This window comes from Ambystoma mexicanum, chromosome 2q (genome assembly GCF_040938575.1).
Source record: "Ambystoma mexicanum isolate Mex_15411 chromosome 2q, UKY_AmexF1_1, whole genome shotgun sequence".
Lineage (NCBI taxonomy): Eukaryota > Metazoa > Chordata > Amphibia > Caudata > Ambystomatidae > Ambystoma > Ambystoma mexicanum.
The window spans coordinates 201708167-201726661 of NC_090924.1; the positions used below are offsets into that span (position 1 = coordinate 201708167).

Here is an 18495-nt window from a genome sequence, read left to right on the forward strand (position 1 = left end):
GACCTCAGGGCCTTAAACAAGTTCCTGAGGATGGACAAATTCAAGATGGTGATTTTGATGGCGTTTCTTCAAGCTCAGCAGTTTCAGGATTGGCTGAAGTCGCTGGACCTCCAGCACGCTTACTTCACGTGCTTTTCCACAATAAGCACAAGCAATTCCTGAGGTTAGTCATTGGAGATGCCCCTTATCAATTAAAGCTGCTCCTTTTTTTTCCTGACCTCCGTACCCAGGTGTTTACCTAGCTGATGGCAGTTGTGGCGGCCCACCACAGGCAGCATCTTCGTATTCCAATACTTGGACAACTGGTTGATATGGGCAAGGTCCTCAGAGCAGGTTTAGAGGCACTTCAAGGACACTTTCTCCAAGGTAAATTCTCTGTGAATTCACAGAAGTAGCAGGTTTCACGATGGATTATGTTATGCATCGCTGAGTGTTATCAGAATCTGGTCCGTCATTGCAGGTTGCACATGAGACCTCTGGACGCCAGGTGGGTGTATACCGCCGGCTCATGGAACGACAAGCTAGTCCTCAATCAAATGTTCAGGAAAACCCTGATGTGGAGGTCCATTTGCCTTCACATCTTGCAAGGGGCTCCCTTCAGAGCCCCAGTGCATCAGGAAACTGTCACTACCGACGCCTCTCTGGAGGGTTGTGGCGCCCTCCCACACAGGCCAACTGTACGCTGGGGGACTATGGGGCCCAGAAGCAAACACATTGCATATCAACGTCCTGGAAGTGCAGGCATTTTTTTGGGCTCTAGTCTTTCAAGCTGCAGCTTTTCAGAAAGGTAGTCTGGATCTTCTCTGACAAGTCGACCACTGTGTATTACATCAAGAAACAGGGCGGAACGAGATCTCCCATCCACTCCCTGGAAGCACAGAGCCTGTGGCGCTAGGCCATTGGTCAGCGGATGTTTCTAGTCCCGTTTCACTTAGCAGGCATTCAAAACACCATTGTGGACTCTCAGCAGAGAGCTGTGGTCCAGCCATGAGTGGGTGCTCCAGCAAGCTCAGGTGTCTCGGATCTTCAACAAATGGGGCCAGCCTCTGATAAACCTCTTTGCTACACAATCAACACCAAGTGCCAGCAGTTTGCCAGCAGGTTCCCTCAAACAAGGAGTCTGGGCGACACCGTCTCAATCCAATGGGAAGGCAAGTTCCTATATGCATTTCTGCCAATACGGTTGCTATGTGTGATCAACACACTCCAACTATCCCCCTGCAAGATGATCCTCAGTGCACCGGCGTGGCCCAGGCAGATCTGGTACCCAGATCTCCTCCACATCTCGGTGGCACCAAAATTCAGACTGCCTCCTCTTTCAGACCGGCTCTCCAGGGAAGGAGGATCCATCCTGCACCACGATCAAGCGTCTGAGCCTAGCGGTCTGGCTACTGGACACCACTCTCGGCCCTTGGAATGCATTCTGGCTAAGATCAGGGCTCCATCTACACTTGCCTTGCCTGTTTCAAGCATAAGCGGACGTGTTTTATAGTATGGTGCTGGTCAAAAAAGATCTCTCCATGGCGACTGACAGCACCACAGCTTCTTCCTTACTTGCTGTAACTTGCCAAGGCTGGCCTTGCGCATGCATCAATCAAGGTACACCTGGCCGCCATCAGCCGGTATACCCGGACTGTGGGCAAGCTCTCCCTGTGGTCGCATAGGCTCATCAAAAAGTTCCTCAGGGGCCTCTTCAGAACTTTTTCACCAGTGAAGAGCATAATGTGGTAATCCCAAGCTTATGGGGCGGCAATTTGAACCTTGATGTGTCTTTCTTGGAAAACAGTTTTCCTCGTGGCGATCATCTCGGTCAGGAGGGTTGGTGAAGTACAGGCTCTCTCATAAAGTCTCTATTTGTTGTTCCACCCAGCGAAAATGGTTCGAAGGACTCATTCTTCCTTTATGCCCAAGGTCCTGTCAGACTTTAATTTAAACAATCCTTTGATACTGCCAGTTTTCTTTGCAAACCCTTCTACGCCTGCTGAACAATCTTTGCATTTGCTGGACGTGGCGCGTGTCTTGAAAATTCTATGTTGCACGCGTGAAGGACTTTCGAAAGACGTCTCAGCTACTGCCACTTTACTTGTGCGACCAAATCCGAAGATGACCACCATGGGTGGAGCTAAAGATGAGGGGGTTGGTAGTTCAGGCTAGCTTATTCCTGAGGGGTTGGTAGTTCAGGCAGCCACGGTCAATACAAGGCCATTGATTTCCACATCAAACCTGCCGACTGATAGGGAGTCAAAGGAGTATGACGCCCTTGCAAAAGAAATGTTCTCCTCAAACAGCATGGCCCTGAAGGCTGTAAATGAGTCATGCATTTGCGAAATATTCACGGGGTCTGTGGAGAATGAAGTAATGACGGCTGAGCATATCCCTGCTGGGGAAATGCGGGATAGGTTCCTGTGCTTCGTGGATGATTGAAAGTCGGTGGTCTGTGAAGCGCTGCTATTTGGACTGGACATTTCAAATTGCATGGGGGAAGGACCATGGCGTCAGCCACAGTTTTATGGCAAGCTTACCTCCATAGTTCGGGATTTTCACCGAACGTCCAGGCAAAGCTGCTGGACATCACTGGGGCCGATGAATCCCTTAGGAAGTTAAAGGACTCCAAGATTGCCTCTAAGTGACTAGGCCCAGCTGTGCAACAACTTCCCAAGCCATCCTTCAGCTTTTCCATTAGAGCAAGTGGATTCCTGTGGCTCATCCTGTTCAGGGGGAAAAGGCAAAGCTCCCTCAACTCGGGCAAGGTCAGAGGCGTTTGCCGCATCCCAGAAGGGGAAGGCGGGCCTCAAGGAGGCCAGCAGATGGCATCAACAGTAGCAGGGACAGCACCGAAGCAGCTTTGAGTTCTAAGGCCATGTCATGCTTGGTGGGGGGAGAATTTGCGAGCATTTGCCCGAGTGGTGGGAGATAGCCTCCAACTCCTGGGCATTGGAGCTTGTCAAATGGCAGTACTGTCGGCCCTTTTTAAGGAAATCACTGGACAGACCAGCCCTGCTGCCCAGCAGCCGTAACAGGAGGTCCATGAGGAACTTGGAGCACTGTTGATGAAGGGAGCTGTGGAAGAGGTACCTCCCGAGCAAAGATGATCAGGCTGGTATTCCCATTATTTCCTGGTACCCAAAAAAGGGGGAGGAATCTGTCCCATTTTGGGTCTCGGGGCCTTAAACAAGTCCTTGAGAAAAGACCAATACAAAATGGTGACGTTAGGAGAAATTCTCCATGCTCTTCAAGTTCAGGACTGGTTGGTGTCGTTGGATCTGCAGGACACATACTTTCATGTGCCCATCCATCAAATGCACAGGCGGTTCTGAGATTTCACATAGGGGGCACCCATTATCAATTCAAGGTGCTCCCCAGGGGTGCTTCTGAGCAGCAACTAGAATGGCTGCCTGACCCGTGAGCTCCGCGACTACACACAACCTGATTGCAAAATCCTAACCTTCTGATACGAATACAGCGCAGCGTGTTGGAACTTTTCCAGCATAGGGTCTGGCATGGATTCACATGCTCATGAATATTCCCCGTCGTCAGGCTGGGAATCCTCGGTAAAGAAAAAATCAGTATCAGTTTCGTTTCTGATCTGTCTTTCTTAGTAGTAACCAATCACTGATCTCTGGGTCATACTGCCCCCAGCCAATGACTGCCCTCTCCCTAAGCCCCGCCTCTGGCAGCCATCCTCAGATTTTTACCGCACGCTCAAGTGTTGGGAGTCCTCGTGTTTAGCTCTCGAGTTTTTTTACTGCGTTTTCATGCTTTTTCAGGAGAATTTCTAATTTGTTCGGTTTAATCGAGCCTTTCTACTTCCGATAACGGGGACCCGTTTCGGAATTCTTCTACGCCCCTCAAGGGTGAAGTTTTCGTCGAGTTTACACTTCTTGGAGGATTTCGGAAGATCTGCGGCCTACCTCAACGTACATGGCCCAGGACAAGAGGAGCTTGACGCCCAGATCTAAGCTGTTCAGGAACTGCCCTGGATGCTGATTATGTAATGTTTTCAAGGAGGACGAGCATTTGCGATGCCTCTATTGCCTCCATGGGGACAAGACGCACGTGGAAAAGGACTGTGCGTTCTGCAAGAACCTTTCGGAATGGACCAAACAAGATCGTTGTTCCCGCCTCGCCACCTGGCTGGAGAAGGGCACAGCAAGTGAGAAGGCGAAGAAGTCGTCTGAGCGGGCTTCTAAGTCCTTTGAGGGCGCACCGGCGACGGGGCCCAACAGAAGGCCAAGCACTGCGAGTCCGCGGGCTCCGGGAGCACCGAAAGGTCGGGCTCTTCGGTTGCCAAGCAAGGCACTACTTCCCCGGCACGTTCGACCACGAGCCAGCGCTCTGGTTCGGGGAAGAGGAAGTCTGAGAACCCGGGTAGGCCGCTGGAGTGGACCCGGTCGATCTCGAAGGGGGAGCGAGGCGCTAACCCCCCCCCCGCCCAAGGCAAAGGCCCAGGACGCACCTAAGGTGGTGAGGGCTCTGATCCACCCGGCTAAGGCCTCTACCGAAGTGGTCGCTGCGACCCTGGCAGAGCCGGCTGAAACTACGCCAATGGAAACGGCCTCTGGGCCCAGAGTGTCCGCCGCGGAGGGAATCCTCTTTCCAGCCCATCGGTAAGACCCCCGTGAAGCCCCCAGCTGAAAAAGAGGGGGGGCGGTGGCTATTACAGACTCGGAATCAGCCTCTGAGGAGGAACTGGTGGAGACCGAGAAGGGCCTCAACGAAAGGTCCATAGGCCTCAACGAGAGGTTCAGAAACCTCAACGAGGGGTTCGAGAAGGTTCGATCCCAGGGGGTGGTCCCTGCTGACGTGATCGAAGATAGCGAAGACGAACAGGGCCCAATGGAGTGGCCATCCCGTCCGACACAGCCATTGCCCGAGCCCCAGGATAGCTCGGCAGCCATTTTGTTGGCAATCCAATCCTTATGTACCGAGATAAGGATGAGATTACCACGCACCCCGACGGAGGAGCCAGAACTAGGCCCGTCGGGAAGCCCTCCGAACAAGCGGAGGAGATTCCACCCCGCTCCGCCCTTCGTTCCTGCGAGACCGGTGGACCCCTCATCCCCCTCGCCGGGAGAGGATACGGATGATGACGGCGACGATGACACAGCAGACATCCCGTCATCACAACCCCCCCCACCCCGCGGGCGTCCCCATCCAAGCTCTTCCAGCTCTGCCCTAAAGAACAGAAAAAGGAGGGGTTTCTGTACCAACGACGAGAGGCTAAGAGGAAGACGGTCCTCGCGGTGCCTTTACTCAACGACATCTGGGACGAGGGGCTTGCTGTCCTCAAGAACCCTGCCACGACACCCGCCAAGAGGGACAGGTACGAGAAGAAGTACGGAGTCCACAATGCCTCCCCCTTGTGCCTCAGGGCCCAGCCCACGCTGGACTCGGTCGTCTCGGCAGCGGCTAAGAAGAAGGCGGCGGGCACGGCGGCTTCAACTTCCACTTCCCCGCCGGACAGCGAGGGCAAGAAGTTGGACTCTATGGGACGACGAGTCATCTCGTTGGCGGCGGCGACGACGATTAAGGCAGTCAATGCCTTAGCGATCATGGCCCGCTACAACAGGGAGCTCTGGTTCAAGATAGCGCCCCTGCTAGATTTCCTGCCTGATGACAAATTCTGCAGGAGGGCGAGGTGGCATCGGATCACGCCATAACGGTGGCGACGGACATCGCCGATACCAGATTTTCGCCAACTGGGCAACGGAGTTTGCCTCCGACGATGGGGATGGCTCAAGGCGACAGACTTTCGCCAGTACGTCCAGACCAGAGTGTTGGACATGCCGTTCGACGGCAACAACCTCCTTGGAAAGGGAGTGGATGAGTCTCTAAAGGCCATCAAGACCGACTAGGAGACGGCCCGGGCACTTGGGGTGCTTCAGCAGCGACGGCCCTTTCGGAGCCCCGGAGGCAGACAGGGTGCCTCCAAAGGATCCAGCGGTGGCTCTTCCGCTTGCCGCCAGGCGGCCCGCTCCTCTTCCCAGGAGGCCTACAGAGGTCGCGGCAAGCAAGGGGGATCCCGCTGTCGTTATCAAGGAGGCCAAGGCGGCAAGGCCTCCTCCAAACAAAACTGACCCGGCCGTGCCGTCGGGTCCCCACCGAAGCACCCTGGTGGGAGGCCGGCTAACGAAGTTCATCAGCGTGTGGGAGTCCATCTCCACTGACCGTTGGGTGCTGGACACCCTGGCCAACGAGCACTCGCTGGAATTCCAAAAGAAGTGCCCTCGCATTCCTCCCGTGGCCAGGAAGGAGAATCACGTCCCTCAACTGCTGTTGGAAGTAAAGGCGATGCTCAAGAAAGGTGCTATCGAGCTCGTCCCCAGGAGGCTCCAGGGCTCCGGAGTGTACTCAAGGTACTTCCTCGTTAGAAAGAAGACAGGCGGTTGGCGCCCCATCCTGGACCTGCGTGGGTTAAACAAATACATCAAGGCGCAGAAATTCAGGATGGTCACCCTCCAGCACGTGCTGGGACAGCTGGAGGAAGGCGACTTCCTATCGTCGTTGGAACTGGAGGATGCTTACTTCCTGTGCCTTTTTCAGAATGGGGATGTGGAATTTCCTCAAGTTCGTGGTTCAGGGACGCCACTACCAATTCAGAGCCCTACCGTTCGGATTAAAGTCGGCATTCAGGGTTTTCACCAAGTACCTGGCACCAGTGGCGGCGCCTGCAGGGACGGGCGTCAACCCCCACCTGGACAACTGGCTAATCCGGGCAAGGTCAAGGGAACTCGCCGTCGATCATACGGCGAGGACCGTCTGGTTGCTCACGGAGCTGGGGTTCGCCATCAACTACCCCAAATCCCACCTGGTTCCATCGCAAGTAGCACTGTTTTTGGGGGGCGAAGCTCGATACAGTGGAGCAATTGACCTCCCCTTCAGAGGAGAGGACCAAGACCATCCTGGGCAAGGTGCGGCGCCTGTTAGCCACGGACGTGGCCAGGGTGAGGTCCATCAAGTCCCTTCTCGGGATGATGTCCTCGTGCATCTACCTTGTGCCCCTGTGCAGACTTTGGATGCGTCCGCTACAGGAGTTCCTCGACGCCCGCTGGTTTCAGGCGAGGGGCTGCTTCGAGGACAGTATCCCCCTCGACAAGGAGTTCCGTAGGGCGATCCTATGGTGGGGCATCGGGCTCACCTCACGACGGGCACGGACTTTCAAACCCCGGCGTTTCAAGAGACGGTGACTACGGACGCTTCTCTGGAGGGTTGGGGGGCCCACACTGGAGATCTCCACGCAAGAGGCCTTTGGCTCCCGGAGGAGAGGTCTCTTCACATCAACATCTTGGAGCTCCGGGCAGTGTTCTGGGCGCTCAAGTCGTTCCTCCCGTCCCTCAAGGACAAAGTGGTGAGGATCTTCACAGACAACACCACCACGATGTTCTACATACGGAAGCATATGGGGGGCACCAGATCCCCAGCACTATCCAAGGAGGCCCAGGATCTGTGGCACTGGGCCGTCGCCCAGGGGATGTTTCTGGTTCCCTTCCACCTGGCAGGAATAAAAAACACCATCGCCGACTCACTCAGCAGGGAGCTGCGCTCGTGCCACGAGTGGGAACTGCGCCAGGATCAAGTGGATCGACTCTTCCAACGATGGGGCAAACCCGAGATTGACCTGTTTGCGGCGGCGACGAACTCCAAGTGCCAGAGGTTCGCCAGCAGGTTCCCACAGCTGAGGAGCATGGGTGATTTTTTCTCGTTCCCTTGGGACGACCTGTTTCTATATGTGTTCCCTCCATTGCCGTTGCTGCAAGAAGTCCAGGTGCAGGATGATCCTCGTCGCACCGGCGTGGCCGAGGCAGGTCTGGTTCCCGGACCTTCTGGACTTGTCAACGTCCCCGCCAGTCAGGCTGCCGGCGGACGCGGATCTTCTCTCCAGAGAAGGAGGCGCAATTCTCCACCACGACCCACAGTCGCTGAACTTGCAGGCCTGGCTCCTGTAGCACTAGAGTTTGGAGGGTATGATATCCCGGCTGATTGCAGAGAGGTTCTTGCAAAGGCCAGGGCGTCCTCAACTCTCAAGTGTTAGTCTTAAATGGAAGAGGTTCTCTGTCTGGTGCTGTGCACAGAAGATTAACCCTCTGCGAATTACGGCCCCTCAAGTACTGCCGTACCTGTTGTCGCTGGCCAAGGCTGGACTGGCTCACGCCTCCATAAAAGTACATCTGGCTGCCATCTCCCGATCTACCAGGACGACGGGACGGGCGTCCTTGTGGTCTCATCGCCTGGTGAAGGAATTTATGAAGGGACTGTTCCGATCATTCCCGCCGGTGAAGGCTCCTGCCCCGGCGTGGGAACTTAATGTGGTGCTGACCAGGCTCATGGGGGCCCCATTCGAGCCTATGCATTCGGCGCCTTTGAAGTTCCTGTCATGGAAGACAGCGTTCCTCGTGGCCATCACCTCTGCACAACGAGTGGGAGAGATTCAGGCCCTATCTTGCAAGCCTCCATACTTGACTTTTCATGACACGAGGGTGGTGCTGAGGACGCACCCCTCCTTCATGCCCAAGGTGCCGTCGGACTTCCACCTCAACGAGCCCTTGGTGTTATCAGTTTTCTTTCCGTTGCCTTCGCCGCCGGCCGAGAGGACTTTGCACTCGCTGGATGCAGCTAGAGCGCTGAAGTTCTACGTGGACCGCACAAACAGTTTTCGGAAGACGTCACAACTGTTTGTGAACTTTGGGTCTGTGAATCAAAGGAAGGCTCTCTCGAAGACTTCCATTTCCAGATGGCTCTCCGGCTGCATCGTGCACTGTCACCGGTTGGCAAACCGACCGCTGCCCGGCCATCCGAGAGCCCATTCGACCAGAGCGATCGCTGCTACCACGGCGTTCCTGTCTGGTGTGCCCCTGCTGGACATCTGCAGGGCTGCTACGTGGAGGTCGACGCACACCTTCACAAGATTCTACTATGTCGATCGGGACTCCAGGGAGGCGTGCAGGGTCAGCCAAGCAGTGCTGCGCAACCTGTTCGCTTAAGGTGAGCCTGGTGAGGAGGTAAGAGATGCTTAATGTTGAGTTGTTGTATTGCTTAATGTTGAGCCTGTTGCCACCTCCCGTGGTTGTGCATGTGTATACTGCTATGTATTCTTTTATTCATGAGCATGTGAATCCATGCCAGACCCCATGCTGGAGAAGGAACAAGTTACTTACCTGTAACTGTTGTTCTCCAGCATGGGTCTGGCACGGGTTCACATGCGAACCCTCCCACCTACCCCTCTGCGGCTCTTCACTTTTTCATACTGCCACTTGGCGTGCTACCAAATGTGAGGATGGCTGCCAGAGGTCGGGGCTTAGGGAGAGGGCAGTCATTGGCTGGGGGCAGTATGACCCAGAGATCAGTGATTGGTTACTACTAAGAAAGACAGATCAGAAACGAAACTGATACTGATTTTTTCTTTACCGAGGATTCCCAGCCTGACGACGGGGAATATTCATGAGCATGTGAATCCATGCCAGACCCATGCTGGAGAAAAACAGTTAGTTAAGTAACTTGTTCCATATGCAGCGTTAAGGGAGAGAGTTCTGTTGAAAATCGCCATATATTCAGGTACAGAATCCCCCTCGCACTCAAGTGCGGCCTCACAGGCTCATAACGGGGCGGGCCCAGATTCCGCACGGCCGAACAGCCGCTGATCTCATATGCCAGAGCCAGCGTTTGAGGCACAACCTCTGTTGGAGCTGCAGGCGGCGGTGGGGCGGCCCTCAACACACTCACCCGATCATCCGCAACGTGTTGCCACACACTGCCTCAGCCGACGCCGGCCCCTCCAGTGGTACAGATGCCAGAGCCGACGTCGCAGGGGCATTCAACAGCAGAGTGTGGCCGACTGTGAAACATAGCTCTACGAGTTTACCTGATCATCCGAAATACACTTGCCGCCTGCCGCCGGCACTGCCCCAGCTCCACCAGACGACTGGGCTGACACAGGCCCCATTAAATACAACGACCTGCCCTGAGGTGCGCAGAGCCCACTAATTACTAGTACTACGAAACGCGACCCACAATCTGAAAAAATGGCTTAGTGTTGTTGGACAGTAGTTGGGGTGCCAAAGCCATTTCAATGATCAAGTATATTTTTCTAATGGATTGTGTCCACCCACGGATTCCTCATCTTGGATATATTCACCTGCTTTGCAGCTCTCTCTGAAACTTTTTCCCAGCATGGGCCACCTTGCGTTCTGGCGTCGATCGTAGAGTCGTCTTTGTGACCGGATGTGACGTCCATGTCGGTACAACTAGTGCACTCAGCGCTCCGTAGCCTCAGTTCCTTTTGTCTGTACGCCCAGTATGCTGCTTGGAAACATGGCTTCAGAGAGAACTGCCTCCTTTTTCTTTTTAAAAAATGTGTGCATATTTTCATAGATTACTTCCAACATTTCTACTCCGAGGCCCTCAGGGTTTCAAAAAGTGCTGTTGATTGCAGTGTTAAAATGTTGCTAACTGACCCCATAGAATTTATCTGTGGTGCCCGAGTACCGACCATGTTGTGGCAGATTGCGCTCATTCAAGACATGACACCGGAAGCCTTAAATGAGAGAGCCTCCAAATTGTCCCTGCCAAGTACGACACTGTCAAAATGCAGACTCGTAAAAGGTAAAACCTCCACAGTCGAAAAATCGCCCAAGAAAATGAGAAAACGGTCGAAGAAGCACCGTAAAAGGTTTCACTCGAGGAGCGATTCTCGACATTCTTCTTCCTCATCAAAGAAGTAGAGAAGGAAGAACCATTTTTCCACAGACTCGTCTCCAGAAAGACAGGTATCAATTACGCATCAAAATGATGCAGGTGTTTGAGAAAGCAGGCTCACCCATTCTCTATTTCTCTGGGAAAAAGACAGTCAAGCCCACAGGGCCTAACAAAGCCGTCGGGGACTAGGTTCACCAGCATCCACAACACCAAATGCCCCGACACCAGTGATATCCTAGATTCGAGGATTGTCGACACCATCGGAGGCTGGCGCGTTCTTCGCCGCTGCATCACCGCTGTCAACATCAAAGATCCATTCATCAATGACAGTAAAGATCCCTTGACTAGATTTGCTCCAAGGTCTAGAAGAGATTTTATGTACTCCTTCCAGGGCCTTTTCGACGAGGATGACAACCTGGTTCCCTTCCAGTTTGAACCTGTGAGTTTTCCTCGACAACCTGAGGAGTTTCAGGCAGCGAAAAAAAAGACTGTCTGATCTGGCCTGGTATGATGTAAGTGGCCTAGACACGTCTTCTGTGGTAGATTTTCTACAAGGAGATCCTCAAGCCCACCCCAGTGTGGCATACAGGAAAAGATGGCAAAGGCGTCTGATGATTGAGGTTGGGGTCCCCGTAGAAGGGAAATAAAATAATGTGACTTAGCAGTCATTCTGGACAAGGACACCACTTTTGAACGTTTCCTTCCCTTTCATAATGCTGTCAAGAATCCCCTAATGGAGCTATGGAAAACTCCCTGCTCAGACCAGCAGTCCACAAGGATTTTGCTAGAAAGTACAGACCAGCTTCTTAGGACCTTGAGTTCCTTACCAGGCATCCATCCTGTGAAAGTCTGGTGGTACAGGCAGCTACCGTTGGAAACAAGGGAAGCGCCTACCACTCCTTACCTCATGACAGGGATGATGAGCACTACTATGCTCTGGCCAAAACAGTTTTAGCCTCTGGCAGCATGGCACTAAAAGCTGTAAAGTGCTTCTTGTGCACTTGCCAAACATACACACCACCCCATGGTCTGTGGTGGTTGAGTCAGCAAAGCATATGTGTAAAGAAGCAATGGGGGTTTGCTTCTATAACATTGTGGAAGATGGGAGAGAAGCCATGCGCCAAGCCCTAATGTCGGGACTCGACATGGCTAACTGTGTCAGAAGGTCCATGGTGGCGGGTTCTGTCATGAAAAGATTCACCTGGTTGAGAAAAAATACGCTTTGCGCAGCACATTCAAGCAAAACTGCTTGAAATGCTGCCTGATGGGTCTCACTTGTTTGGACAAAAGGCAGATGACAGCATGAAAAATTGCAAGCTTCAAAGGCTGCGGCAAAGTCCCTAAGGGCATCGATAAGACAGCATGCTCATCCCTCATTACAATGGAAGGGCAAGCCCTTTCATTACTACAACTACGGTCAGAAAGCAAAACAACCTTCAAGAGGTAGCTAGGGTAAAGCACAGGCCACTCAAGTATCTCTCCCCCCTGTCCACCCAGTGCAACCCCTGCTGCAAAACCTCTTTGAAGGCTTATGCCATACTATACCAGTTTGCATGAATGGTGCACTACTACTTAAAGATGTGTGGGGGCTTCAGGTGATCTCCCAGGGTTACTGCCCCCCAACACCCTCATTGCTCCCCTCTGGCTAGACCACCTCCTGTTCCAGACTCACTGCTCTTGCAAGAGGCTTCCTCTCTTATGGAGAAGGGTGTCATAGAGTTGGTACCAGTACAGGAACAGGGGGCGATACTCCCATTATTTTCTGGTACCAATAAAGGAGTGAGATCTGCGACTCATCTTGAAATTGAGGTGCTTGAACAGGTTCCTCAGGAAGGACAGGTTCTAGAGTGTAACACTCTTGCAGATCCTCCAGGCCCTAGAAATTCAGGATTGGTTGGCGTCACTCAACCTACAGGATGCTTGCTTCCATGTAGGTCGACGCTTACTTTCATGTGCCGATCTGTCTAAAGCAGAGAAAGTACCTGAGGTTAGTCATAGGCAACACTCACTGCCAGTTTGGAGTTTTGCCTTTCGGGCCTTGGCTGCGCCTAGACGGTCTTCACCAAGCTATTGGCGATAGTAGCAGCCAGTTTTAGGAAAGGGGGATTCACATCTTTCCCACCCTGGATGATTGGTTAATCAGGGCGTAGTCTCCAGATCAAGCCTTGGATCATCTCAATCCCATGTGCCACCTCCACAGCTGGGCTTCTCCCACAATTTAAAGACGTCTCAGCTGACCCCTTCTTAAACACTCCAATTCATCACAGCTCTCCTGGATTTTCCTACGGGCAAGGTTTTTCCTTCCGAGGACAGGGCTCTTCACATCCTGCATCTGGTCACCAGATTCCACTGTGAACAGGAAGTGCAAACTGTTCTGCTCTAGGAAATTTCTCCTGAGGAGCACTGGTGGAATGGATGCATTGGGAGCTGGCTGGAATTTCCAGCTCCTGTACGCGTTCCTACCAATTCCCGTCCTTCCTCAAGTGATCAGGAGCCTGAAGAGGTATACAGCAACCATGATCCTGATGGCCCCGGACTGGGCCAGGAAGACATGGTAACCGGACCTTCTGGATATGGCTATCTGTCCTCCACATCATCGTCCCGAGAAGGCCGACCTTCTCTCTCAGGAGAGGGGGCTGGTTATTCACCCGGGTGTACAAACGCTCTGCCTGCACACGTGGGTTCTGAAAGGCTTATTGTACAGGGATTGGGACCTTCTAGAAGATGTGATGTAGGTGTTGCTTTTGGCCAGAATTCCAGCAACTAAGGCTATATACCGCTGCCGTTGGAGAATGTTTTGCAGCTGGTGCAGAGCACAGAATGTGAACCCCTTTTTATCCAACATCTCAAGGGTGTTGTCTTTTCTGCTTCATTTGGCAAGACGGGGGTCTTCAGGTTGCCACCAACCAGGGCTGTTTAGTGGCACTATCCATTTTTCAGCGCACACCAGAACAAGGGTTATGATATGATATGATCGTTTATTTATATAGCGCCTATACACAATGTTTCAAAGTGCTTCAAGGCAAGGGAGGGAACAAGGGAAAATACAACCACATTCTTACAGGCCATGAACAGTAAGGATGTGAAATTAACTATCGTACTCGGCCTGACGACATTTCAGATAGTGCAAGAGCTAAGACATAGATAAGGAAGGGAAGGGGAGAGTGGGAAGGAAATGGAACCAGACAGGCGACTACCGTACTAGGCCTGACGACATTTCTGGTAGAGCCGGAGAAAAACAAAAGGTGAGGGAGAGGGGTGCATAAAGGGAGGGGAGGAACAAAACAAGCGACTATCGTACTAGGCCATTGTTGTGTTTAATGATCCCCTTGGTGGTTTAATTTTTGAAAGGCCTGACTACTAACACCTTCCCCTGACCCCTTTTGTGGTGCCGGCATTGGGACCTGAACCTGTTGTTAATATTCTTTATGGCCTCTCCATTTGAGCCATTGCATTTGTGTCATTTGAGACTTCTTTTCATGGAAAACTGCCTTTGGTCGCAATTTCCTCAGCTCATGAGTGAGCCAGTTGCAGGCCGTGTCCTATAAGCCACTTTTTACTGTTTTTTCCAAGATAAAGTTGACCCTTAGAGGGCGCCCTTCATTCCTTCCGAAGCTCGTATCGGAATTTCACTTGTCGCAGTTTGCCAGCTTTCTATCCACCTCCTTATTCATCTAAGGAGGAGATATGATGGATAGACTGGACCCCAAGAAGGCTCCGACTGTTTACATCGTCAGGACAAGTCAATTCAGAATGTGGAAAACCAACTGTTCATTAGTTATACCGGGCAAAAACGGGCAAAGGAATAGCAAAGCAGACCATTTTTCAAGATGGATAGTGCTTTGTGTTTCTACAGGTAAGCAGGTAAGCAAATTCCTGAAGGACTCAGCAGAGACTCCTCTATGGGTTTGGCAGCTAGCTGGCTCTTCAAAAAGGGGTATCTGTAATGGATGTTCATCGGGCCACAACGTGGTCCTTCGTACACACGTTCAGAAAACACTATTGCCTGGACACCGTATCCTCAAGTCACGTTTTTGCAGGGCTGTCCTTCAACAAGTGGTGAAATAATCGCCATGGAGTTCTCCTTGCATTGTTTTACTACTTTGGGAGTTTATCTAGGATTAGGAATCTGTGGGAGGACACAATCCATTACCAGAGCAAATTACTTTCCCCTGGTAACATTCTTTCTGATGGATGTGCCTCCCACGGATTCCTAATCGCCCGCCCAGCCTACAACATTACAATTAAGGTCACTGGGGGTTGAGCGCGCTTTTTATACTGGCATCAACGTCACATCCGGTCATAAAGATGATGACCCGATCGGCGCCCTTGCTGAAAAGTGGGAAAAGGTTTCTGAGAGTGCTGCAAAGCATGGGGACTATATATTAAATGAGGAATCCGTGGGAGAAACATCCATCAGAAAGAACATTACCAGGGGAAAGTAACTTGTTCTTTTATAAAATCCTTGAGTTTGAAAGTAGTTGACTTGAGTCTTGGCTTGAGGGAAATCGTCACACCACCATAAGAGGGGCTGTAAGTAGAAGGAGAGGCCTGTGCTGTTTTCATTTATTGTGCTTTTGAATTCAGCAATTTATTTTTGTTGTTATTTTAGATATTAAGACTTATTTTAATTGTTGCTCAAGTGTGATAACATTATGTACATTGAGGTTATTTGTTTTGAAAGAAAGATGTATAGTAGGCATTTCTCCTAGACCTATTTGCCTGGTTTCAAATGTATAGCTTGCAGAAATCTGGGCATTATATGCTCATATCTATGTTTTGTTTTGCAGGTCAGAAGTACTTTAAAAGGTCTCTGAGGAGCTTTGATGGTTTCAGTGAGACCAGTTCTATTAGCTACACTGAGGAAGTGGAGAAGACCTCGCAACAGTCTTCTTTTACGGCTATTCTACCGATGCCAGCATCGGCTGAGTCTGAGGAAGAGTCACCAAATCAGAATGGCGATACAACTGTGCTGGCAACTCAAACAGAGGAGGAGGAGGCCCCAAGTGATAAGTCTAAATTATGTGACAACAGCGGCACTAAAGAGGAACCAGCAAGCCTAAGTTAATACGTCTGGCCCTTCATGATAAAGACTTTTTTAACAGACAAAACTAGAGCTTCCCTTAATTTTTGGGGGTGTTAAACATAGGTTTAAAATGTGAACAGTGCCACAAGATAGTACAGTAACAGCTACTGTAATTCATATAAAGGGTAACATTTGCACTAAAGAATTGATTGAAGTCATTCTTTTCCGTAAGCTGGTCAGTGTATTTTACGGAATTTGCTTAACGAGCATCGTTTTATCTGCTGCTTGTAAATTAATTTCAGCATTGACAAAAACCATTATCCTGTCACATGACAGTCCAAAATTTGCATGACTTGTATTCTAATATACTGTTTGCTTTGTATTTGACGACGTCCAGCTCTCTTTCAGTAAATGAAACTTCCAGCCAAACTTTGGTTGTATAGAGTTACATTTGGATAACTAAGCCTTTGCAACCTGGTATTATGTTGGAAATATATATTTCAGGTACACACCTTCCAGTTTTACAATTCCCGAATCATTATTGCGACCTGGTGAAGCCGGCAGTAAACACTACAATAGTCTTCTGTTTGAAACTTTATATTTTAAATGTTACAGACTCTATTTTCATAGAACATAGTTGTTACCAAGGATAGTAATGGTCTGCGAATCCGGGGAGGAGGGGAGGGTTCATGGCCCCCAAAATGCATCCATCCACACAGCAGATTACTTCCTGGCCAAACACACTAGCAAGATGTTCTGGCATCTTCTAGCAAAACTAGTTGATGCATGTTGCCTTAGACCTTCTTTTTTCCACCTCTAGGCAGGGATGTATCAAGCAGCCCTTGGTTGCAGGGCATAACGCACTATTCAGGGTCTCCCCTCTTTGACACATGTCTACGGGGTTACCAAGCTCTCTGGGTGGAGTGGGGCAGTCGTTTTGTTCACGACACTGCCACTTGAAATGACACTTGATGGAGCAAATTAACATCGATTTGATACTAAAGTTAGTATGAATGCCTCAAGTAGAAAACCAATTCTCCCTTACATCTTTTTTCTCTTTCCTACTGTACAATATAACCTAGTTTCCTACACTTTTTGTGTAATGTGGGTTATGCAAGAAATGTCAGTGAGAAATAAAACGAATGTACATTACATTCTCGCCAAGAACTATTTATTTGAAAACTTCTGTAAACAATGGTGCCTTTCCTTGAGCTGCATCATGTTTCCTCTCTTAAATGTTCAAGTTTATATTATTGTATGAGGCTTCTGGGGGCTGAAAGCCACTCTATGGCACCTTCGAAATAACAGCTCTCTTTGCCTACCACTACACAACTTAATTGCACTTGGCTTTGTTATGAATATAACCTTTGTGAACAATTATTGTTCTGAAAGTTTTATCCTTTCATTGAGCACCCAATGTTGAATCCACGCATAAAAATGTTCCTGATGTCATAAAAGTTTACTCTGTGTCAACGGTATGTCTTTAAGAAAATGCTTTTTGATTTTCATCTCAAATGAGTCCTGAAGCAAATATGCTCGTCAAATACACTGTTCAGATGATCTTTAACTTGAACTTGTTGATTGGTGTTGGGGAGCTTCAGTTGATCCTTTTTTATTAGGTTTCTAATATTTTTATCAATGGTATTTCAGGCCTATAAATACTTTATTTGCTGAATCTAAAAGCGCAATGTTTTTGTATTTTTAAATGAAAATGGACAATGAGTTCGTCATCCCTGTCACTTTGTTTTGTTTGTTGGTGCAATGAAGTATATTAATTTTGGTAACTTTATTGAGGGGCGGGGGGTAAAACTATTCATATATATAAATATATATATATATATTAAAAGAAAACCAATTTTTACAGTTTTTTTATATTTGGAATTGTGAAATTCACATTTCTTTTTCTGGTGGAATAGAACTGCCTATGCTTTGTTAATAAAGTTTGTTCAGATTGTGCCATCTTTAATATTGGCTTATTTTCAAGAGAAACAAACCAATTGCATTTAATAATCTGTGCTTCATTTGCAGGTTTGGTTTTAGCGGTGCTCTTGCACCATAAATGGCAAGCGTATTTGTGATCTATATTTTTACCTAAACCCAAAGTGCCATCCATGTCCTCGCCAGGCAGTTTCTCTAGCCACAAACATGCACGTCAATGTCCTTGGCATACCCTTCAGTTTCAGCCAGCCTTACAAAAAAGGGGTGCATCAGCCACTTTTACTCTTTAAAAATTGGCAAATAGTCCCCAAAAATTAAAATAGGGGAGTACATATACTCCCAATAAATAATAGGAAAAAGATCTTACGCCTCTGCTTTTACCCTCACAGCTCCATGGATATGTTTGGGCCAGTAGTGCACGTAGTACCAGAGTAAGACACTACTATTTTAACTGACCAATTGGAAGAAGTAAACATGTATTTATTTATATTCATTTTATTACACACTGATAACTTGACAAGCATCCCGGCGTGGAGCACATAAACACTCAAGACACAAACATGAAACACAGAACAGTAGAAAGATCATGGGCAAAGTAAGGTTGTCATATTTGGTTTATTCGAATAACGGAGTTTTCAAGATTTTTCTGAATAATGAGATTGCTTTCAAGATGCAAATCTGGTGGACGGGTGTTTCAAGCCAAAGATGATATGTGAGAGAAGGATTTGCCATTGGCTTTCATTTTCTTGGGATGAGGGCCGATGTTAGTAACATGGTGTTATTTGATCTAAGATTTCCGTTTCGGTTGATAGAGAATGATTCTCTTTTTTAGATAATCT

At 49.7% G+C, this 18495-nt stretch overlaps 1 protein-coding gene across 1 annotated transcript in view; it reads left to right on the top strand.

Annotated features, from left to right (window-relative positions):
• PDXDC1 (pyridoxal dependent decarboxylase domain containing 1) overlaps positions 1–17196 on the top strand; it is a 1210974-nt gene extending 1193778 nt beyond the window's left edge. Inside the window, exon 23 of the mRNA XM_069647127.1 lies at positions 15483–17196. Within this exon, the coding sequence (XP_069503228.1) occupies positions 15483–15760 (278 nt within the window). The 3' untranslated portion in view covers positions 15761–17196. The remainder of the gene's footprint in view (positions 1–15482) is intronic.
• Positions 17197–18495: the final 1299 nt, after the last annotated feature.